The sequence below is a fragment of the Zootoca vivipara genome, chromosome 3, assembly GCF_965207765.1.
Source record: "Zootoca vivipara chromosome 3, rZooViv2.hap1.1, whole genome shotgun sequence".
Taxonomy (NCBI): Eukaryota; Metazoa; Chordata; class Lepidosauria; order Squamata; family Lacertidae; genus Zootoca; species Zootoca vivipara.
Window position 1 is genome coordinate 99567546 of NC_142586.1, and position 25067 is coordinate 99592612.

General features: G+C 41.5%; 1 protein-coding gene across 1 annotated transcript in view; it reads left to right on the forward strand.

Moving 5' to 3' along the window:
* CAMKMT (calmodulin-lysine N-methyltransferase) overlaps positions 1–23793 on the forward strand; it is a 231503-nt gene extending 207710 nt beyond the window's left edge. Inside the window, exons 9-11 of the mRNA XM_035111192.3 lie at positions 7015–7078; positions 12543–12674; positions 21310–23793. Of these exons, the coding sequence (XP_034967083.1) occupies positions 7015–7078; positions 12543–12674; positions 21310–21384 (271 nt within the window). The 3' untranslated portion in view covers positions 21385–23793. The remainder of the gene's footprint in view (positions 1–7014; positions 7079–12542; positions 12675–21309) is intronic.
* Positions 23794–25067: the final 1274 nt, after the last annotated feature.

Here is a 25067-nt window from a genome sequence, read left to right on the forward strand (position 1 = left end):
TTGCCAAGAGATTTAGAGTTAAATTTGTTCTTCACACAAATATCAAAACAACCTGGCCATGCCATCTCTTATATTCCTAATTCTCACACCGTGTTATCCTATTTGTACAATGGAGAATAGAAGAGCGAGCAAGATTTAACTCTTACTACTCTCCCCCAGTTTTTTTCCTCTCATCCGGTGGGTAAATTGCTGGCCATACGGGTAGATTTATTGTTGTCTCATTAGAAAACAAAGGATTGCGCTTAATAGATTAAATACACATTCACTCGCCAGACATGAAAAACACGTATCGCATTAGCTCTATTTACACTGAACCATATATAAATCTACACTGAACCATATATAAATTGAAAGCAAATTTATAAAACATTCTCACTAACAGCCGAATGAATGTGAGATGTGGAACCCAGATTTCTTAAAAACACTGGATATTTTGTTGGCCCGGGGTAAAAGTGTACCTCCATGTTTGTTTAATAAGCATAAAATAATACTTTTTCCTTTCCTTTTTTCTTCATCTTCATTTACAGTGTGATAAACTATCTGGGCTGCTGAGTTGTGTTAATATTTAGTCTGCCTCATTTCCGGGCTCACTTTCTTTCCAAATAAAGAATCACTTGAATGATATTTTCACTCTAAATATTCGTAATATTATAAGAAGTTCAGTAAGTGTGCTGGGATAAAAACAAAATAAATACAATGAGTTAGCAACATGGGTGTAATAATATTACCCAGATCATTGTCAGTCATTAAGATCTGTAATTAGAACAAAGCAGAAACCTGTGTTCAACCGTTAAGTAGAATGACAAATTCATGGTGCACTATTTCTAGTAAAGGTGGCATTCTATGATTCTCTGAATAACTAAACATTGGCACTCCTTGGTTCCATTTACAAGAAAACAAGCTCCATTCATAAACATGTTTCAAACTCATACTGAGTTTCAGCTAAAAATATACATGATTATGAAGAGTAGTGCTAAGTTTAAACTCTTAAATCATCCATATATTTTCATTCAATCATCTGAACACATTGTATTCAAGAATAGAGAATATATGACTAGTGTATTATTACATATCATTTAGGTTATAAAAGAAATCAGAGGCAAGCTCAATACAGTAGTGGTTAGCCGCTGGAAATATGTGTGTGTGTGTGTGTGTGTGTGTGTGTGTGTGTGTGTGTGTGGAATGACACAATTAAAAATAATTGTGAAGCAGTGGCTTGAACAGAAATTTAAGGGAAATATGAGGCAGCATTAAAGTCTATGTTAGGTTATGGTTTATTTCTATAGCGCTTTTTTGGGCCCCAAGGGCCTGAACAGCATACTAGTAGAAATTAACAGAATCAAAATAACAGAAACCAGAAAAATCCAAGTTACCTTGGATAAGCTAGATGAAATCACTAGGGTGCAAGTATTGTGAGCTTCCTTTACACTGGATGTGTCAGTGAAAACACAGAGTGAAAGGAATGCTAACTTTCAGGGCAAGTTCACATGTCTAGTTACAGAGACAGCAAACTCCAAGGAGGCATCTTGTTCCTCCAAGAGTTAAATAAGGGTTGGTAATGAGAAGCAAATGAGCCATGTTAACACAATTCATTTATCATATGGTAGCCACAGTCGTCAAAGGGCAAAGCTAACAGGTCACCCTTACGCCAGGGTGTTGCCGTGTTGCCAGAGTCCATTCCCTAGCAAGCATGGCCAATGACCAAGGATAATGGGAGGTGTAGTTCAGCAACACCTGGAGGGCCAAAGGTCGCCCGGTCCTGCCTTCAGTAGCAGGCAGCGGAAGTGGGGCTCTCCCAGCTTCCCAGCACAGTGGGTTACTATCACTTGCCGAGAGGGGTGGGGCTTGGGGGGACTTGGTGTGGGGCAGTGCATGGTGATGGGAGCCATTCTTCACCGGCCACTACTGCATGAATTACACCAGCCTCTCTGGTTTCTGTTGGCCATAGAGGCTCACCAGATGCTGTGTGTAGGCAAGCAGAGTTGTCACCGTGGCCCTTTTTGCATCAGAACTATACCATACAGTTCTGCCACTCCCAGGAACTAGCATTATTTAAATCCCATGCACCTGTCCCATAGGAGCTGGCACTCACCATCATCATCATTATTATTGCTTATTATTAAAAGATTTCATGCTTATCCACAGCTATCTATGGCACTGCATTACAAACACTGCTTCCATATAGCACCCAAGATGCTGGCATCTAAGACTGGGATTACAGCTGCCTCCGTTGTTGTACCACATGCGATAGAGGAGTTTAGGTTTCTTAGGATGGGATATAATAGTGCTGGGCGACAATAGCTTTGAAGGCTGTGCTTCAAAGTTATTAGAAAATTAAAGACAATGGCATCTTGCTCTAAAAGGGGGGGGGGATCACCTGGGTGGCAAGGATAAATTTGCAGTGGGGGGAATCAACGGCATTTTATTGAAGAAAGTATCTTTATCGCTTTGATTTTTGTGTGAATGGCAGGTATATTTATTTCAGGCATCAGTCCATCCATTTCCAGATAGGGGCAGCTACAGAATTTGCACACATCAATTCCATTTCTGAATTCCTTTCAAAATTCTCACTGAAATTGGCACCAACTGCATATTGTCTATATATTGATAAGACTGCACTAAGAATGTAGGCGGCAGCTTGTTGCGTTTTGGAGTAATAACATTGTTTATTTAGATCTAGTTTCCCCCACTCATTTTTTCAGTTTTTATGATAAACTGATGGTCTGGAAGTAAGCGCTCTCCCCCAACCCACAATAAATGTGTTTCAGTGCATGACAGCTTTGCTGTTTACTGAAGCTGTGCAAAACTGTAAATGACAATGAAGAGTGAACAACTGGAAATCATGTCTGAACCACCAGCCATAAACTGTGATACTTGGCTGTCACATTACATGCAGAATAAAAAGATTTGACATGATAGCTTATAAAATATAAACATGTATCCATGCTCCAGAGATGCTTGCAGTATTTTGCAGACAATAGTACAAAATATGTGGGATTCAACAGAATGGCATGTGTTCTCGCTGCCTTTTCTGGAATGTCGTCCTCTGCAGTTTAAGGGGTCAACTGACACATATCCTCCAGGTGCCATTTCATATACACCTGCATGCAGCAACCTCAACACATCCCTTGCATCTTTTGCTCTTGGGGGCCGGGGAGAGGGGGGGTATGCCGACTTTCACAGATTCTGTAGAGCCACTGGCGTAGCTTTTTGACATTCCCAAAGCTTCCTATTCAGCTGGTGAAGCTCTTGCACCATCAAGAATAACAGCATTTAGTCCCGATGCCTTCTGAGAATGAATAACCTTGTTTGGAGGTTCTAGCAGGGGAGGGCAGCTATCGTATACCCTTGACCGAAGAACGGTACACTCCTTCTATCTGGGAAGGTCGTCCTCTTCCACCGAGCGCGCAGCTTCGGGAGGGACGCACATGGAGCGGTGAGGGAGGAAGGGGACACCCGCCTAGCCAGCCAGATCAGCCGAATCAACCCTGGCGATCAATGGGGTGACAGATGTCGCAGCCAGATCGCCCTCGCCTAGGGTTCCGGTTTCCGCCTGCAGGAATGGCGGACCTGTTTTCCATCTCTCTGACCTTCGTAAGGAATTTGGCGGTTGCTAGGGGAGTAAATGGCAACCCCCTACCCTCTCCGGGGGTTACGGAGAGGGGCCGCTGGCCCGCGATGCCCCCAGACCCACTCCGACTGTTTTTGGAGTGGGGGGAGCTTGGGCTGAGCACTTACGAGGGCCAGGACTCCCGGACGCTAATCTGCATGGCGGGGATTTCCATGGTTAAAGAAGATAATTAGGCTTAAATCTATGGACATACTTCAGAAGGAGGGGAAGAAGCGCTGTTTACTGCTGAGAAATTTATGCTGCTGAGGGAGAGGAGTCAAAGACTGTACTGCATCTGGAAGAAGGATTGATGGGGACGGAGCGATAAGGGAAGTGAGTTTTTATTTTTTTTTCTTCATATTGTTGCCTCGTACCTTCCCGGACGCGATGTCCTGGCTTGTTTGGAGTGAAAGAGAAGCAAAAGACTGTGTGAGTTGAACTTTATAACTGTTGTTACTGAGCATATTTTTTAAAGATGTGGAGTTGCCGATGAGAAAAGCCCCCCCCTAGTCGGACGGAAGGAGTTCTGGACGCGTTCGGAGGATTTATGAGCTGTGACGCACTTTAAATTGGAGCAGCGACCTGAAGCTAAGTTCAGCTATAGGGCAAGGAGATCCATTAATTTACCAAGAGTTTATGGTTTGATGTTTGGGTCTCCTGCCTGGAAAAGCTGTAAATTCTATAATGATCGTAAATCTTCATGGCTATGAGAGAAAACGAAAGTGATTTGAGCTTTTTAAGATGGCGCTGCTTCGAGCTGCTTCGACGCAACAGGGAGCTCCATTAAGAAGATTTATGGGGAGGCTGGACTGATTAACTCACACAGGAGAAAGAACATCTGTGAAACTTTGTTTGATATTTATCTCAGCAGCTGGGAAACAATCGGATGAAAGTGGAAAACATCTATGTGACTGTAAGGGGAAGATCTGGATTATTATGAACTTGGAGACTTTAGAAAAAAGACGGCAGTGGACAGTTGCGAGGAATTCCCAATTTCTTGAAGCATGGGAACCCAAATAAAAAATTCTTTAGATGATTTGGCATAACATTCGGTTTGATTGATATATATATGTGTATAATTTGAAATATTGAATGTGATATAATTGGTTTTAATTGGAAAATTAATAAAAATATTTAAAAAAAAAAAGAGAATGAATAACCTTGCTGGGAAGAAATATGCTGAGCCCAGGGCAAGTTATAGTATGTTCCCTTTTTTTGAAGCTAACATATGTCTTGTGAAAGCATAACGGGTGGACGTACCTCTGGTGGTTCTCCTGTAGCATGAGTGCACATGGAGTGATAGAGCATTCGTCACATTACAGTGGTAACGAACATAAAGGTTCTGAAACAGAAAAGACTTTACCATTCATCCATCTATAAGCCAGCACAGACATATTGGTCTGTCTTGTGCAATAGATGTGACAAATCATTTGTCATATCACAGGGTCAGGGATTTCATAAGATAGGGATCAGTCCAAAGGACCACTTAGCCTAGCATCTTGTTTCAAGCCGTGGCCCACCAGATCCCTCTGGGAATCTCAAAAGCAGGGCCGGCCCTAAGGCAAGGCTGGGTGGCGCAATGCGCCTAGGTGCCGGGCCGCCAGGGGGGCGCCGTGCTGCTGCACCTGTGGCAGCCGCGCTGCACGCTGTGCCCGCCAGACAGCTGCGCTGGGAAACGGGGGGGGCGGGCGCTGGAGGGATCTTCGCACCACGGCGCCAGGGCACCAGATATGCTTAAGACAGCCCTGCCCAAAAGTCAACAACTCTCTCCCACTTTTGTTCCTCATCACCTGGTACTAGCCATGATGGCTGTGTTCCACCTCCACTATCAAAGGCAATATGTCTCTGAATACCAGTTGCTGTCAATCAAAGGAAGGCAGTGTGGTGTTGCACCCAGGTCCTGCTTGCAGGCTTCCTCTGGATCTCTGGCTGGCCACTGGGGGGGACAGAATGCTGGACTAGATGGGCCTTTGGCCTGATCCAGCAGGGCTTTTCTTATATTCTGATGGTAGTTCAGAGGCATACTGCCTCTCCTCCAGTTTTTAAAAAACTGGGGGCATTTCAGAACAGGTGAGTAGGAGAAGAGTGAAGCAGTTGCTGTTTGAGATTATACTATTTTACCAGTCTTCTGTCTGCCATTTGGACCAGCGTGGATCAGTGAAGTACCCATGTGGGTTGCTGTGTCAGGCACACTCAATTCTTGCTTCCGGCACTCAGAATTAATCTCAGGCCCCTGTTCATTTACCATGTTGCTAGCGGGTTCAGCCCGCTCCCAGTATGTCTGATATCCGTATCTCAAAGCCCGGCGTTAATAATTGGCATCCTGGTTGGCAACAATTCATTATCAGCTAAGGAACTAATAGTCCTGCTTAATGTTCTGCCTTATCCAAAAGACCCACCACAACAAGTCTGAAGCAAGTTGATAATATCGGAAAGAAGGTTGATGTGCTCCTGTTTGATATTATTTTTTTTTCCTCAGGTAGAACATAGTGGAATTCTATTTCAAAAATGAGATTGAAATAGTAGTACTGTGGCACAATGGGTCAGTGCGTTTGGCTCTTAACCAGAAGGTTGGTGGTTCGAGCCCACCCAGGGACGGCTGTGGGCAGGATCCCTGCATTGCAGGGGGTTGGACTAGATGACCCTCAGGGCCCCTTCCAGCTCTACAATTCCATGATTCTATGACTCATCCACACCAGCCAAGCCCCACAAATACCAAATCGGATGGCTGCAATGATTCTATGATGGCTGCAAGGAATGGAGCCTTTTCAGAGGCGATGCCTTGCAGTATGAACATGTCTTAATGAATAAATAAACTCCCTAGCTAAAATGGCTAAAACTGTAACACCTGAGCTATCTCCTGTAAAGCCTAAGTAATGCATTTTGCTGAGTTTGTTTTTATCAGTTGCTATCTCCTGGTATATTGCTGATTTTAAATATGTCACCTATCCTCCCCCCCCCATTTCTTTTTAAAACAGTCCACTAAAACTCTATTTTTAAAAGGGGGGAACAGGAGGGCTTTGTTCTGCTGTTCGTTTGCCCTCCCGAAAGAGCATATGAAATGCTACCCTTGCCTTACGTTATTGTATTGGTCCTGATTTCTAATATGCCACCTACTAAAAACAAAACAAAACACTAAACACTGACCATTTATTCTTGTTACATAGCAAAACCTTTCCGGCTGACCTTTCTGCCTTGAGCTTTGGACAAAAAAATGGTTACAAGCTTCAGAGTTTGTTTGTTTTCTTGTTTTAAAAGTGCATGAACTGGAAGGAATTTAGACCTCAATTTCTCCTTCACAGCAATGTGTAAACATATGTAATTAGCCTTGTACTTATCTGCATTAGTATCATTAGAACTGAAACCCCTTTTTAATCTGGATTCTGTTCTCTTCTCAATGTCAGCCTGTTTCTGGACCAGTACAGAGCTAGCCTTGTGGATGCAATAAAGAGATTACTCCAGCCCAGTGTAAGTATGTTTCTATTTTCTCCTGAACACGGGCTTCAGAATAATTAGTCTGTGCACAATGATTGAGAGAGTAATGGAATGGCAGGATTAATGTCATGTAATACTTTAATACTTATTATGTCCAACTTCAATTGAGTCTTCTAATCTATCAGATTCCTTCCTAATCATAAACTAGGAAACTTCTTATACTTGGCCTTCTGATAAGGAACACAGTGGGTAGTAAAATAAATGAAACCGCTTCAAAGATAGTGTGAGATTATTTTTATCAAAGCGTTTCTTGAGTATTTCCCTTTGATAACAATGTCTTCATATTAAAGTAAAATTCCGATATTGAAAGTTTTTATGTTGGCTTCTGTCATTTATAATCCCTTCAATGGTAACCTTTGTCATTGTGTATTTATTTATTTATTGCAAAGTACCATTTTTATGTCTTTCATTGCTGCTTATATTAAGTGAATAAAATCCTTAGACTGATCCATAGCCTAAAACTCTGCTTCTTTTGTCTTTCTTTCTTTCTTTCTTTCTTTCTTTCTTTCTTTCTTTCTTTCTTTCTTTCTTTCTCTCTCTCTCTCTCTCTCTCTCTCTCTCTCTTTGTAAGTAAGCTATACATTTACATATTATAAATTATTATAAATGGTAGGACATGGTAAATACAACAGTGCGTGACAACAAGTATATATATTGGGACTGGATGGGGAACATATGTTATATGATGGTTTAGCTGCTGCTCATTATATGAACTTAAAATTCCTGACGTGTGCACATTTGTTTCAGACCAAAAAATAAATTTATCTCTTTATATCATTCTAGGTAAATCATTTGATTTTGTAAAAAAAATATCCTCAAAGGTTAGAGCTGGTAACAATATTTAAAGGCAGCGTATTAAACACTTGAGCAAATTAAATATTTAAATATGAAATACATTAAAAGCAATCCACTCTTAACAGAGCATCTTCCTTAAACCCAATCACTAAATACTTGCCAGAATAAATAAACAGCTTAACATGGTCAAGAATTGTTTCTTGGAGGTAGGGCTGAACAGCCACATGTTAAGTTAACCCCAGCTTGGACGGTTAAGTCCAGTCAAAGGCGACTAGGGTGGTGCTGTGGTCAAAACAACTGAGCCTCTTGGGCTTGCCAATCGGAAAGTCAGCAGTCCAAATCTGCATAACAGGGTGAGCTCGTGTTGCTTTGTCCCAGCTTATGCCAACCTAGCAGTTTGAAAGCACCCCAGTGCAAGTAACCCCACCACCACCAGCTTTTCAAGGGGGTGGGTGGGTGTGAGTGGGGCATTGAAAATTGAAGCCAGACGCACTCTCACCTTCTTGTACTTGACCTTCATGAGCCAGGGTGAGCATGGCTCCAACTCACCTGAAGGAGCCCAAAAGCCCAAACCCTTTTGCATTGCTTTCCCAGGGAGAGCAGGGACAAAGGGAAGCACATTCACCCTGATAAAGCAAGTCATCTTGATCCTTTCTTCTGTGCCCTTGGAATACTTGGTATCCCAATGTTAGGTTCCTGTCTGGCATGTGAGAATGGGGTGACCCTTTGCCAAACAGTTCATTATGCTATCTGTGCGAAGATGATGTCAGACCAAAGAGGGATTGGATGACAGAGTGAGAGGGGTTTTTTTCCGCTTTCAAATTCTAGCTTGAATGAAATGTTGACCTCTGTATACTTCACAACTTGTTCCTCCATGTATTTGAGAATGTAGCCAAAATGCATTAGTTACATTGCATTGTAGGCTCATGCTTAATTCATACTACACAATTGCCTCTGGGTCTCTTCAAATATTTTGAGTTTTCCAGCATCGTTGTTTATGTACAAATCAGTTTCTCACCATTTCCCTCCTAGATAATTAATGCTTGTACTTTCCCGAAATGAGTTTCTTGCTCTCCCTCTCCTTTGCGTTGCTTCATTTTAATGCTGCCTTTTCCCCTAAGTGGACCGGTCTAGTGTCTGTTGGTGGTATTTGGGTCACAGCGTCCATTCGTACAGTGAAAGCCCAGAGGCTAGGGATACTTGCTTTTCTTTTGAGATATCTCTAACAGATTATCCAAGTTCCACTGAACTCTCTTGGAAAAGTGGCAGTAGCAGGGAGCCAGTTGCTTTTTCAGTACCAGCAACAATGACGATGAGAACCCAGCAATTAGGAAAGGGTTGTGGTAATGTATGTGGGTGGGTGTGCACTAATGTATACATCAGCCTTCCTGAACAGGTGCCCTCGAGATGAGCCTGCAAACATCTTACATCAGGAGTAGCCAATATGGTGCCTGTCGGATATTGTGGATGATGGGAGTTGTAGTCCAATAATATCTGGAGGGCACTTGGGTTGGGAGAGGCTAGTATGCACTGATACCAACACGACTGGTCAAATTAAACTTGGAAACCAGTTTAATCGCCTGCCTTCCATCAATTTAAATGAAATGCTAGAAAAACATAATTGTCCTACAATAGGTTATCAACTATTTAAAAAATCGTATCAGCATCTGCAGAGTGCAAAAACAGCAGGATTTACATTGCATAGTGACTTTGTGGTCATGCAAATGTGTTAACGCTAGAGATGAAGCATCTTTCAACTACCCCTCCCCCCCAATGAATTTTCAGTTTTAGAGATTCGAGGAAGAAAACTGAACCATGGAGAATGAGAACTCACATTCAATTTTTACATACACTGCCTTGCAAATACAGAAGACAACATGTATTCATTACCAGTGTAAATCAGTTTAGCATCAGTAGCTGCCTTGTAAAAAGTTATCAGTGTTTTCCCTAGCTGGAATGACCTTTACTTGCTTTGATGGAGGATGGGGTGTGTGTTGGCAGCTTACAGAAACCTGTGACTTTTGTGCAGCTAGAATGTGGCCTACTGTGCAAGGTTGGAATCACATCCATTGTTCCTCCCATTTTTGCCTCTGGCCCTGCCCATCAATGGCATGCAGCCCCCAGAAAGTTGTCCATGAAGGAATGTGGCCTCAGTCTGAAAAAGGTTCCTCGCCCCTGTTATAAATGAATCGTTATTAACTCATTCTATGAGCGCCAATCCTTATGCAGACAAAATAGCAACATCTTCACATTAGACGGATGTATTGGCAGGCTTGAGGGAACTGCAAGGTTCGTAGAAGTACAAAAAAAATTCAAACCTTAAGAGCTTGCAGGAAAGAAAGAAAAACAGCTCAGTGAGGACTGGGCATGCTCAGTGGCAACATAACATTGAGTTGGGGGGGGGGAGGAAATGGGATGGATTATGACTGCTGAAAAGCCTGAACAGGAGTACTGAACACTGCAGCAGTTTGTTGCAAGTCTCACTTGTAAAAGCATAATCCACAAAACATAAGAAATAAGTCAACAACTAAACAGTGTGGCACAGAAGTTTGCATTTCCCCTCCATATTTTATGCACATAAGGTTTTATTCAATAGTTGTCCATTTACATTATTTATATATTTTAAACATTTCTAACCCACCTTTCCTGAGAGGTCCCAAGTGTATGGTTCTGGGTCTTGTTTGCATTAGTTGCAATTGCCTTTGCTCTAGATGATCTTAATGAAAACGGTTTCACCTTTCAGCTATTATATGAATTGGCCCATAAACTGGCAGCTTTGGGGCTGAGTCGCACAACTGTTTCCCCCCCACTGTGGTCCGCTTCTTCCAATTGCTCTGCAAAATGGAGAGCATTATGAAGCACACATTGAACTCTACTAGTATCACAAACTTCAGGCCTTTCATTTTCTGGGTGCATTGATGAGTACAGCCAAACATAGATTGAACAAGATTATTTCTGTGTTAAAGTCCATCTTGAGACAATGGTGAATAGCTACTACAAAGTGGCTAAGTCCATTGGGTTGTATCCAAGCTTTACACAAGCAGAAAGCACAATGGAGCTTTTCTGCCCTCTCTGCCCCAATGCAGTTCACTGAAAAGCCTTCCCTGGAGGTTGGGGACCCTTTGGAAGGGTCTGAGATGTGGCAAGAGGACTGCAGCAGGAGCTGATAGTTGGAGAAAATTGATGAAGATGCCTTGTGCGAGCAAGGTTTCCATTCATGCAAGCTGCTACAACCCATTTTTCTCCAGTTACCTTTTTTCCTCTATAGCTAGGTAAAGGTAAAGGGACCCCCTGACCATTAGGTCCGGTCGTGACCGACTCTGGGGTTGCGGCGCTCATCTCGCACTATTGGCCGAGGGAGCCAGCGTACAGCTTACAGGTCATGTGGCCAGCATGACAAAGCCGCTTCTGGCAAACCAGAGCAGCACATGTAAACGCCGTTTACCTTCCCGCCAGAGCGGTACCTATTTATCTACTTGCACTTTGACGTGCTTTCAAACTGCTAGGTTGGCAGGAGCAGGGACCGAACAACAGGAGCTCACCCTGTCGCGGGGATTCGAACCGCCGACCTCCTGATCGGCAAGCCTAGGCTCTGTGGTTTAGCCCACAGCGCCAGCCGCATCTCTGTGCCAAAACCCAGGTCTCTCCTAAGTGTCCTCCAACTTTGGGCGATGCTTTTCAATGGAGTAGCAGTGAGGAGGGATCAGGAAAATGCCATTTGTACAATAACATACATAAACACATACGTACGTAATTTTATTTGTATGCCACCATTCAAGCCAAGCTCAAGGCGGCTTACATCATGAAAAAATACATAACTACAACATAACAAAAGTAGCCATGAATAGTAAATACAAAAATGCAAAACCAAACTGAAGAGTTTCCACATAAATCACAGCAAAAGAGACCCCCCCAAAAGAAGAAGAAGCAATTCCCACCCAAACAACACCTCTGCAGCCTCAGGCCCTGCCCTCCCAGGTCAGGTGTTAAAAAGGCCAGGGCTTTGTGAGTTCTCATTTCCAGTAGAAGAGCCAAGAATTGCCCAGGTTAAGTACCTTAAGATCAGCGCTAGAATCAAGGATTCTAGAATCATGAATCATGGCTGGCATCTGCTGAGGGCTCACACCCTTGCCACACACTGACAAGAGCCCCATTTCACCATTGCAACCTACTAGTTCACTGCCTTTCCTTTTGGTCCTGACAATGGTGGAGCAATCGACAAAGAGTATCAGTAGAGTATCAGTAGATGCCACTGATAAACCTTCCACTTTCATAACTTTGGGATACAACCCATTGTGTATATCCATCCTAATTGTGAATGAAATGGAAGATGAATTCAACTCAATTTTCTTTGCAATTTGTGTAGTAATGATAGTTCTGTTGTGTTTAAGACACGTAGCAAACTTTCTAACATGTATGGGCAAGGTGAAATAAGTTTGATCACATTTAGGTGTAAATATTATTTGAGTCTCTTTAGTCAAGCAGCTGAACCATTTACTTTCCAACTGTGAATAATACTTTCCCAACAGAACAATGACTGCTTTAATGAGCTCCTTGAATTTTTTTTATCACGCTTGTGCCAAAGGTGATTTATTTACAATTTTAAATAAAAAATGTTTAAATGTTCTTCTTAATGTTCTAGGGGAAAGCGATGGTATTTGCTCCAATCAGAGGGAATACACTGAACCAGTTTTGCAATCTAGCTGAAAAAGCTGGTTTCTCTATCCAAAGACATGAAAATTATGATGAGCACATTTCAAACTTCCACTCCAAGGTTAGTTTTCTGCTCATGTCAGATAACACTTTAATCCGCATTGCATTTCGAAGAGATCATGGTCCTTTTGGCAGGTAACCTAAATGTTTGATTAAAGTACTCTTAGGTGTGCTGCTTCCAAATAGCTATTTTTTTTGTATCTGATTATTCTGTGTGGAAGAACCATCCTTTATCTTTGCAAGTCTAGAAGAGCTTTATAGAAGCTTCTCCTGTTTACCATTTCCACAGAACTAATCTGTTCATTCATAAGGGTCTAATTCAAAACATTCATATGTTTAATTTAGCTCATCTCATACACATCTATGGCAAGCAAGCACATCCGTTTTAAGCCGAAAGCTTGAAGCTGTTAACTCCCTTTAATGTTGGAATATATGAAAATAAATAGGAGGTGAATGTCTAATTGTATCATATTGTGGTTTAAATCCTTATCTAGCTGTTTTATGGCTGGGTCAGTTGGCAGCTTCAAGCTGCTAAATCTCATACTGAATTCCACCGTTGTGGGGGTATATTTCAGATCTAGGCACTACAAGATTTAGGTCAAAGGCTCTTATCTGAGTGTGATTTCTAAGCTTGCTTACATAAAGCGACTTGTTATCACTCTTCTCTTTTACTCCATATAAATGTAGACGGAGAGAAGGCAACACAAAAAAACTTTTTAGAAATTCCCTTCTTCCATGCTTAACAGCCCTACTTATCAAAATCAGAGTTATTTCTTGGGGGAGGCTTAGTTCACTGTACAACTAACACCAAGAATTGGAATCTTTTATGAGAACTACTTCCTTCCCTTTTCTTTTTCCTTTTCTCCTTCTCTGTCCCTATGGAAGACTCCATCAAGCAGTTGGCTGGATCTTCCAAATGCCTCTGATCAGTCTCCTGTGCCACAAACCATGGCTAGGGCCATCTGGGTAGAACAGGGTAGAACAGGAAGCAGATGTTCTGATTCTCTGTGCCTGAACGGAGCCCCAGTTCAAACTAAGCTATGCAGAAAGGAATATGTAAGAGGCAACCACCATATTGCTGCCACATGGAAAGACGCCACAGTGCTAATGTGAGCAGCTCCTTTCATGGCTTCCTCTCTGTCTTAAGCCAGGAAGTACAGGTGGAGCTGAAATGGTCAAGTGGCTCAGCAGTATAGTGTCTTCATAATGGTGCATTAAATAGCTGCCATCACGGTTTTCTCTCTGCCTAATGGCTGCTGTTGGCTCATAAGTTCATTTATCTAATATTTGACACAGTCAACTAAAAGCCACATGCATGAAGGAGCAGGCCAGACAGTTTTCACAATGCAGTGCTATTTCAGCCACTGTTGTTTCGTTCTAACACACGAATGCGGTCCATAGGCTCAAAACTCCCCACAAGGTCAGGCATGGCAAATAACATTCATGTTGGAAATGCCATGGTCAAGCCCAGGCTTAATATGGTGTCCATACTTGGATACTGTACAACAAGGATCAATCCACCTGCATCCTGAAGCCAGAATAGGACAGTTGCAGCAAGGTCAGCGTCTGAGATCCATAGGCCAGTGAGGGAGCTGTTATATAACTTCCCCATGAGGAAAAGCTAAACTAAATTGTACTTCAGAAGAAAACAGGGGAATTGTAGTAGAAAATATGTTAGAGTCCAGGTTCATCCAATGAAACTTACTGGCAGAAGGTTCAGAGCAGGCAAAAGAGAAAATAGGTCTTCACACAAAGTATGATGCAGCACGATGTGCTGAGGGCCACTAGCTTAGGTAAATATATTGTGGGCTTTACAATCCCATCGTTCACCCCAGACACTGAGGTCCAGCTCTGAGGACCTTCTGGCAGTTCCCTCATTGCAAGAGGTGAGGTTACAGGGAACCAGGCAGGTGGCCTTCTCGGTAGTGGCACCCACACTGTGGAACACCCTCCCATCAGATGTCAAGGAAATAAGCAACTATCCTACTTTTAAAAGACTTCTGAAGGCAGCCTTGTTTAGGGAAGTTTTTAATGTTTGATGTTTTATCGTGTCTTTAATATTCTGTTGGAAGCTACCCAGAGTGGGCGGAGTATTAAATTTATTATTATTATTATTATTATTATTATTATTATTATTATTATTATTATTATTATTAGACACAGCCGCCCAAAGGAATCCCCAGGTTTGGAAGCAGGATGTCATTTATCACCAGTTGCTAGTGTGTTCCCTGCAGGTATCTGGTTTGCCTCCTTGTTGAAAATAGCATGGTGGACTCAATAGGACAGCTCCTCTTGCATTATGTTCAGTGATCTACCCACGGATAGAACTTACAAGCAGTCACACAAGCCATTCTTGTCTCAGCTTTTGCAGCTCCTTAAAGAGCCAGAGCTTGAACTGCCAGAGTTACATGTCAATGTCACTGTCCAGCTTTAGCCTGAGGCTGTTTATCCTATCTATCCCCCTGCAGTGTCAAAGAGAGATATTCTGTGTTTTGGACTACAAATCCCATTGGCCTTGTTTGCTGGGGCTGATAGAAGTTGTAGTCCAAAACATCTGGAGGGAACCAGGTTTGGGGAAGGTTTGTCAAGATTCTAGAATTCATTGTGGTGGGTTCACCAGGACTACAAAAGTTACTTTTCCTGGGTAATCAACTAGGATTTCTGTTTGTTATGGAGTTGGTTGTGAAAGGGGCTTCTGGGTGTAACTCCTGTGTTAAAATCTCAAGAGGCGTTTCCCCTTTATTTAAGACTTCTAGAAGAATCTGACACACCCGTTTCCCGATTTTGCAACATATTCCCGGTCCACGCTATCAGAAGCAAAAGCAGATCTTCCATATTAGGTTTCACAAATACAAGGTGTGTCAATACACTGCAAGTAATCCCATTTCATCCACTTCTTTTGCCTTCTACATGTCTTGGAATTATGCAAAATATTTGGGTTAGTATTTCCCGAAATGCAAATTGTTTGCCTGCCACCACTGGAGATAATCCTCTTCTTGAAACAACTTTATGCTATTGCACAAGCAGCACCTAACTTCCACCCGGCAGCAGTCAGGAGGGAAGAGAAGGGAAGCCAGGACCATTCTACCTGCAGCTGAAAGATCTGCAACTTTTGGGTCCTCCTCTCCACCCCATCTGGGAATTAGAAGAACTTGTTGCTAGGAATGTGTACCTGAGTTTGCTTATTTCCTCCTCCCTTCCATCCACCCTCCCAATCAATTCTCACTTTGTCTTCATGTCTTTTTTGCATTGTACGTCTATGGACAGGTCTGACTTGTTTGTTAGCAATCTGTAAGCCACTCTTGGAGCCATTTATGGCTGAAGAGCAGAGTAAGGATTCTTTAGATAAAGAAACAAAGCATTGTTCACCATGTGAAAATTAGGTCCACCTGGAAACAAGCATCCACTTTTGTGATAGCAAAAAACAAAGGTGGGGGCACGACACAACTTGTAATGCACCAAGCTGAACACAACCCACCAGTCATGCATGCCAGCAGCCCATCAGGGACTTGATGGAAGGAGGGGAAGCTTGTTATGCACTCTGCGTTATGTGGCTGCTAGTGGGCTGCATTTGCTTTGGAGGGTCCCAAGCTGCATAGGCTTGGAGAAGGGGGTAAATGCAAGAGAAGGCACCAAGGCTGTCTGAGCCCGTGCAGGATGGCTCCGATGACTGATTGCAGCTGCACCGTTAAAAGACGCCTGCTTCTTGGGAGAAAACCAATGACAAACCTAGACAGCATCTTAAAAAGCAGAGACATCACCTTGCCAACAAAGGTCCATATAGTTCAAGCTATAGTTTTCCCAGTAGTGATGTATGGAAGTGAGAGCTGGATCATGAAGAAGGCGGATCAGCGAAGAATTGATGCTTTTGAATTATGGTGCTGGAGGAGCCTCTTGAGAGCCCCATGGACTGCAAGAAGATCAAACCTATCCATTCTGAAGGAAATCAGCCCTGAGTGCTCACTGGAAGGACAGAACCTGAAGCTGAGGCTCCAATACTTTGGCCACCTCATGAGAAGAGAAGACTCCCTGGAAAAGACCCTGATGCTGGGAAAGATTGAGGGCACTAGAAGAAGGGGACAACAGAGGACGAGGTGGTTAGACAGTGTTCTCGAAGTCACCAACATGAGTCTGACCAAACAGCGGGAGGCAGTGGAAGACAGGAGTGCCTGGCATGCTCTGGTCCATAGGGCCACAAAGAGTCGGACACGACTAAACGACTAAACAACAACAAATTCAGATATCACTAGCGGGACATTGGCAATATGTTTTTTATTAAAGTGGGTGGGGATGCACAGTAGCGTTTTGATGCCAATGACATGTGGATGCTGCAAAAAAAAAAAATTGCATTCACGAGGAGACCTGATCCCACAATAAACATCAGGCTGGAAGCATCCTAAGTGGCTTGGTGGCCATATAATGATGGCCACCAGTTTGAATGGCTTTTAAAGAGGATTAGACAAATTAATGGAAGAGGGGGCTACGTTCTATGTGCAAGGTATGCTTCTGTGTGCCAGTTGCTGGGGAAGATAAGTGGGGATGGTGCTGTTGCCCTCAATTCCTGTTTGTGAGCTTCCCAGGGACACCTGGTTGGCCATTGTGAGAACAGGATGGTGGGACTAGATGGGCCTGGTGTTCTTACTCTGCAAGGCACTGCCTGCCATTTGCACGATGCAGCTGCTGAGGTATGTTAGGAACTGAAGATAACATATAATAGTACAACTCTGGTTTTCAATGAACCATCACCTTCTTGTGGGGGTGTTAAGAGAAGGAGAGGCTGTTGCTGAGTCAATGAATGCAGCACACTGAAGGAAAAGTACGTACTTCCTTCATGTATGTGCATGTATTAATAGGTTTGGGTGAGAATTGGGGTGTTTGAACATGTTCCTGATTTCAGCTCTGCAGTGTTAGAGGATATCTCATTTCCCCCCCAAATTCAGACATCCATGACAATGCTAGTTCATTATTTAACGTTATCTAAATTGCTGATGAACCTAAACAGCCTCCTTTAGGCGCCTTTTCCTTTTAAAATAAAAATGTGGGCAAGGACCAGATTATCCGGTTTCCAAAAGTGACGATTGCAATAGTGTGGTTTTGGCTGCTGCCTTATTATAAGCTTCCTGCAATTTGTAAATCCCAGTTAAAAGTTTGCGCATTGACTTACAGATCTCTTTTCTTGTTATATGCCCCTTCCCAAGCCTCATCTTTCCCTAGGATGAGTTTGCTCCAAACGAAGGAGAGGCGTTTTCCTTTTGGCTTCATGTTATCCTCTTATCCCTACTGTTTTGGAATAGAGCGTAACCAGCTGGAGAACTGTAAGAAGCCTGATAATGCAGCTATTTTCTGCTGTCCCGTCTTAATCTTGTTACACAAATGGTTGTGAAGAGATTCATGAATTTTAATTTTGCCCTCTGCATTAGTGCTTCATGTCACTCGTACACAGCTGCCTTCTATGGGGAGTTGTTCACCCCTCCTCCTACAACAGGGGGGAAAATTAGTTACAATCTTGGCAGTAGTGCAAGTAACAAAAAACAAAAAAAAATCCACAGATTTAGGCAACCACCCATGAAGCTGATTAACAGTCAGTGATCAGGAGGAACAGCTTTGCCTCTTAAACTTTTCACCTCTCATTGTTAGCTGTGAAATTTTATTTCCGTTAAAAAGCAAGCCTGTAATCAAAACTGGGCCCTTCCTACACTTTATGCCAGTGCTTTTGTTTAAAATTGCCCCCACATCACGAAATCATCCTGTTCAGAAGCCAAACAGCAGAAGGCAGGGAGATATATATATATATATATATTAATGAAAATGTGTGAATGGCTTTTTATTTCTTTCCCTTTTAAACATATGTGTGATTTAATGTTTTCCTGTTTTCATGTTACATAGTCAATAACTCTTTAGAATATGTAGCTTATAACTGAGATTTATGTGTTTACACATGCACACAGACACTGGCAAACCTGGATTATGTTTCCTTGCAAATATATGTTAAAATACTCCTTTGGACTGTACATGTTTTGAAGCCTAAAGAGTGCCTTTCCTTCGGTTGAAATAAGTCGTAAAAATGTAAGCATTTGTATAATGCCTACTCATGTTTTAAGAATAATACAACAAAGCAGAGGTGGCTTAAAAAAAAACACACACCCCACATCCCACAATATGCGCTCTGGATGTGATGTCAAAAGAATGGTCATATTGCCTTTCTCCTTATCTATTTGAAATGCCACATTATGAGTGGCTGGTGCTTATAATCTGTATGGTGTGCTGTTGATAATTGTGGCTACTGTAAAGGGTAAACAGTATGAATTCCTCTCCCGCTGCTGCTGTTCACCCCGTGGGTCTGAGTGTGTTACATCCAATTAGGAGGTAAAGCATAATGCTACTAAGAGCAGCCATATAATTTATTTCAGTCCTCATAGGCCTCTCTCGCTCTCTCCCCACCCCTCTCTTGCCTGCAAAATTGAAAAATTGTTTTATTCACAATTTGCTTTTAGTCGTTCATGGGTTTCAAAAGGCAGGTTTGTGAGGGTTTGGGTTTTTTTTTTCCGTTTCATAAAATTACAATCATTAATTGGGCTCAGAAGTGCGACCATGATGTGAGCAATAACACTCTGCATAATATTCCAGTCTGGAACATATGCACTGTTTGCAAATGGGTCTGTATGCATATATGAGTACAATAATGTTATGTTTCCGATGCACTTATGGCGGGATAACAGGTTGCAGTAATACATGGCTTTGTGACATTTCTTTATTTGTTTAACATCCCCCTGCTAATCTGGAATGGCGTAGCTGGGTCTGGGTTGTGCTTAAACTCTGTAATGGATACTTTGTGCCGGCCGCCAGAGGTCACTAGAGAATTCAGGTTAAAAGAGTACTGGGGGCATAACAAATCTGCCACATCCCTAAACAAGAGCAGTTTTTCTTAGACTTAGGGGGTTTACTTTGGAGGGTTTGCAATATATTGCCACTGGGTTAGTGAGGTTGCTGACCCAAACCACTTCAGAATAAAGGCATCCTTGCCCATTCAAAGTTTATTCCCCCAAAAGATACTCTCTCCACCCCACCCCCTGCCAATTCTCTCTATACGTTATTTGTTGCTTGTTGGTTTCCATTCCAGCAAACAGGTTGAAAAATGCAAGCAGAGAAATCCTGCCTTCAGCTGGAAGTGTTGGGATCTCCTTTTTGTTTTCTAAACGGGAAGATTTCAGAATCAAAATTAAAAAAAATAGACACATTTGTAGCAGCAAAAAGGACAGTTGGTCCTTCAAGAGTATTTGTTTATTCTGGCAGGTTTGGCATGAAAGTTCATGCCACATACGTCAGCTCATATCCATGGTGGCAGAGTACTTTTTGTCACTTTGAAATAAAATGCCTTGGCTGCTGAAAAAGTGGATTTATTTGAATGCCAGGTCAGAAATCCACTGAAAAGGCTGTCTGTTTCTTTAAACCCAACCAGTCACCTTCTGCAAGCAAAGTGAACCACCGGTTTTTAAAGTTATAGGTACTCAGAAGTCAATCACCATTTCTTAAGAATATTGATAAGAATTTAAATACATTCGTTCATACAACCCACCCACCCCCTTTTCCCATAGGTGGTAGCCTATTCTTTAAATAAAAGGGTATGGAAACACCTATGCTTATATATCATTAGTAATTATTATGCCAAAACCCAGCTAAAACATATAGGTCCTCTTACAGAAGAGAAAATAATCTTGTTTGAATGGGAAAGAATGGAATGGGAAATTTTCCTTTACTTGTATCTTTCAGATTTGTGTTGGTCTACATCTGAAATATATCTATACACATATACAAGTATATATACACACACAGTATTGTAGAGGAAATTGCTGCATTGAAGGTTTCTAAATTTTATGGGAGATTTCAGGCAAAAAAAAATCTTTAGCAAGTAAACTATTTTCAGGCAGCAAATTGGTTTGGTTTTTTTTTTGTAAATAAACTATTTCTGGACACTCACCTAGATGAGTATTTATTTGAAAAGTGAATTCATTTTACATTGTGTGTGAGTTGGTGAGCTTCACACAATTCTTGTAGCCAAGATAGGGTTGTACTAATTCTGTATTAAGAGAAGAATTTTTGAATTGTACATTATTACTACATAAACCCCTCAGAGCTGCATTAAGGGCTTGAAATGACTTAGAGATCGGTGAAATGCCTTGTGTGTAAAAGCATTACAGGACTTCCTAAATGGCTGGCGATCTTAAATGATGTATCTGTTAAAAGTCCTGTAGTCTTATACTTTTAAGTTGTAGTTTTAGCTTTCATATATTTCAGATACGGCACATAACTGGAATGAACTCTGATCAACGGAGTGAATCTATCGATTCCATTTATGCATGCATTTTTCCCATGAACAATTTTGTTATAAAGCTACGGGGGGCATGCAAAATTGTGATAGATATATTGATATATATGAGATAGATATTGATAGATATATTGTGATATATATATATATATATATATATATATATATATATATATATATATATACACACTATTCCATATTTGTGATCCTCTTTTAAATGTAATTGTTGCTATAAGCAATATAACCCTCTCAAATATTCGCTGGAAGAGTCTCAGTGAATAAGATTTTGTGTCCACGTCATTAAAATATGCTAATATTGCTGTTCTTTGTCTCTCTCTCTCTCTCTCTCTCTCTCTCTTTAAAATTGCAGTTGAAAAAAGAAGAAAAAAGCATTTATGACGAAAACCTCCACTACCCATATCTTCTTATTTTAACCAAACATTGAGAGAATATGTGGTGGATATGCTTTGATTACAAAGGGCAGGGAGTGGGGGATAGATAGCTATATGAATGTGCCATTTTAGGTATAACCAAAAGTGGGCAAAAGTTTTCATTGCTTCTTCAGAAGGGAGACCACAGCTGCATAGTACATTGGTCTTAGAACTTGTGCATCCGTTTTCTTAAAAAGCAAGTCTGATAAGACTTGAAGCCTTAAGCGAGCTTTATTTCTCTCTGCTTGTGGCTGTCGTCGCGCACCGAGTTTCTTCAAGAAAACAACAACAACAGCCTTTCCTTTTAATATTTGAAAAAAAAGTATATGTTCTGTGGTTGTGCCTGACCAACTGAACTGGACAGACCAGACATCACATCATATTCTATATAACCTCATGATATATTTTGATTCCCACCCACCCACCCTCCTTTCTCCCTCGTGCTTTTCTTGAAATTTGCCTTATGGGTTTCCCTCCCCCTTTCAGAGCGAAATGCTTCAAACTTGCTTTGCTTAATGTTTAATCAGTTAATGTTTTTTGACATGGTGATTTTCTTCTTCTTCTTCTTCTTTTGGTCCTTTCCCTGTAGATGTATAAGAAATTACTGCCTCAAACCAAAGCCTCATAAACTGACCATTTGTCCCCTGGACACAATGCCTTGTCCATTCCCTCTGCTCCTCCTCTCCAATTATGTGTGATTAGTCTCAGTGTGTTGTGTCAAGAAGGGGGAGTGTGCTGGGTACTTATTATCTGTTTAGGTACAAGAAGAGTGCTCTGGCTATGAATGAAAAGTGAGGCTTTATCAGTACTGAAATCTAACTGCAACTGTTCCACAGACCTCTTGTTAAAGATAGATCCTTGCCTGAGAAATTCTGAATGCTATAGCAGCTGTGGGGTTTCCTTTACGCCCCCACCTGCTCCCGAAATATGTTCAAACCTAACGTAATTCACATATTTGGTTAACATTTACATTCCAGAAACAATACCTGCCTTTCGAAGCAGAACTTGAAATGGTTTGGGGTGTTTTTTGGGGGGGGGGGAATGAGCACTCCCAGAAACTCACAGCCTAATATATATTTTTTATGTTATCAAACACAAATAATCTTTTTTATAATAAGAATAAGAATAATAAACGCTCAACAGCGATCCTGGTTTTAGAAAAGAATTCTGGTAGTCTCAAATATGAATGCAGTCCATTGTGCAATTTATTGATGAAATACATTAAAATAATTACCTTTTGGTTTGCTGCTTTTCATCTTCGGTTTAACAAACTGAGTTGTACACAAAAGTCCTGTTCCCGTCCCTGCTCTCCTCAAATGCATTTATCCGCCACCAGTTTGCATGTACTTGTATTCAACACTTTTTATGCTCCATTAGAGCACCTATATGGATCTCAGAAGGCACAGGTCAAGTCGCAGTTAGATCATACATTTCTTTCTCACAAAAACCTGAATTGCAATGCCAAGTGATGGGCTAACATCACAATAACAGCAATTTATTCCTCTTTTGATAAAACAGCAGTCTATTCTCAGTGTTGGATAAAGACCAGGGGCAATGCAAACCAGCCATTTATCCTAGTATTTCAGTGGTAGATCTCCTTTTATGGATTTTATGGATTTCACATTGAGACTCTTACTGCATGGGATTTCTGCTAAGAAATGATAAGAATTTAGAGGTGGCTGAGGTTTGTCTTAGACGGAGCTCTCATTTCGATCAGTATGCGTTCTATAGGTATATATATATATATATACACACACCAACAAGGTGAATATATATATATATATATATATGTATATGTATGTATATATATATATATTCAATAGGAAATGTAATAATGGATGCACAAAAAATAGCCACACTATGAATCTTCTGTGTCTCTTCAAAAGTGCTTAAGAATAACAGATTGATAAACTTGCCAACTTTTTTCGGGTGACCCTGGAAATTATTGCTCTACTCTTTTTTTCCTCTGAGGAGATAACAAGTATATCAAAATGAACAACTAATTATTGTTGTTTGTTTCTTTTCCCTGCCTGTCATGTCAGTACAAGCTGGTGTCTCAAATGCAGCCTATTATCCCGTAAGGGTTTAATTGAAGGGGTTTTAAGAACACGATCCTGCAAACATTTATGCATTGAGGCTGAATGGTGACGCTAACTTGCTCATGCATATAATTGATGAAAGGACTGGGGGGCCTAGACTGTAGCATTCGCTGTTTACGATCATTGTATAACATCAACATTTTGCTTCATTTCTTCTTTTCAATCCCTACCCTAAGAAAAAAAAAACAGAGGTGGTATTTTTCAAACTTGTGTTTTATTGTGGGGTGCTTCTTTTGATTTTTCTTTCTTTTACCTTAGATGAACTATTTTCAACAAGCCTTTGAATGCTGTTTCTACTTCTAGAAATGTTAATAAAGACTTTTTTACATATAAAAAGTTAAAATCTCTGTGTGAAATGATTCCCATATCGTGAAAGAAAAATTATTAAAGATATATGTAATCCTAAAACTAGTGTACATATAAATATAATCTTTCATACACACACTTTAACAGTGGCAAACGGTACATACTGGTGTGTTGCTTGAATGCAGGCTGAAATGAATGAATGTATTAGAAAACGCTCTGAAGATGTAAACCACTGTACAAGGGCTGACAACCAATGGAAACAATAAACGGGTGCAAGTTTTCTCATAGGCTTATAGGCAGCTGAAGGAGAACCTCATTCATATTGAAATGGCTGCTTATGAACCTCTTGTCATAAGCTGCACTAGGAAGGACTCTGATGTCAGTTACAACTAAACAGGCATACTGAAAATAGAAGAAAAAGTTACAGGAAAAAGAAAAAGGAAATCATTATGAAATGTGTATTGGCATGCACATGACCACAAAAAGAGCTTTCTGGAAATTTGGAGAATGGATCTTTCAGACAATGTCTTATGCACAAGATTAACATAATTTTGGGGAGCTGTGCAGCTTTTTTCAGAGAAAGCGAGGCTTACAGATGATGAAGCGTAGGAGGTGATGCCAGGAACTGTTACAAGCAAGCCGCATTAAGGGGTTGGTTGTTTTCTCCCATTAGCAGTGGTTTCCCCTTTAATTTTCTGAACATTTTAGCTTGCACTGTACATGTCCCAATGTCCTCTTGAATGTTTCCCTTTTCGTTTCTTTTGAGGTCACCGAAATGAAAAGGGCACTTTGCTCCAATTGGGGCAGAGTGGACAATAAGTCAGGTTTTCTGCCAGAGAGTCGTTCTATCCCAGAGTGATCTTTGTGCAGAGGTGGATGGAGGGCAAGGGCAAGTCCCAGGGAAATCAATTCAAATAAAAGCAGGAGAGAAGGGAGCAGGCAAAAGGCAAAAGCGAGATGAGGTGGGATGGGGCAGAGGGAGAGCAAGCAGGGCCAGATAGGCTGAAAAGCCACAAAGATGGCAGGAGGTCTCTGGTTATCCAGAGTGAAGGGCTGGATGCAACACAGGAAGCTTTCATTGGGCTGAGTATCTGTCATGCACACACACCCAGCCAATCAGGAGCTGCAGAAATAATTTCTTCTGCTCGCTGCAGTTTCATCCTTCAGCTGAGAGTGGTGCCTGGGAAACCCATGGACTCCGGATCACATACCATTGTGTACTTCATGGAATTTCATCTCTCCAACACAGCTGAATGAATGCACTGAGGCAGGGAGAAATAATGAGTGGTCTA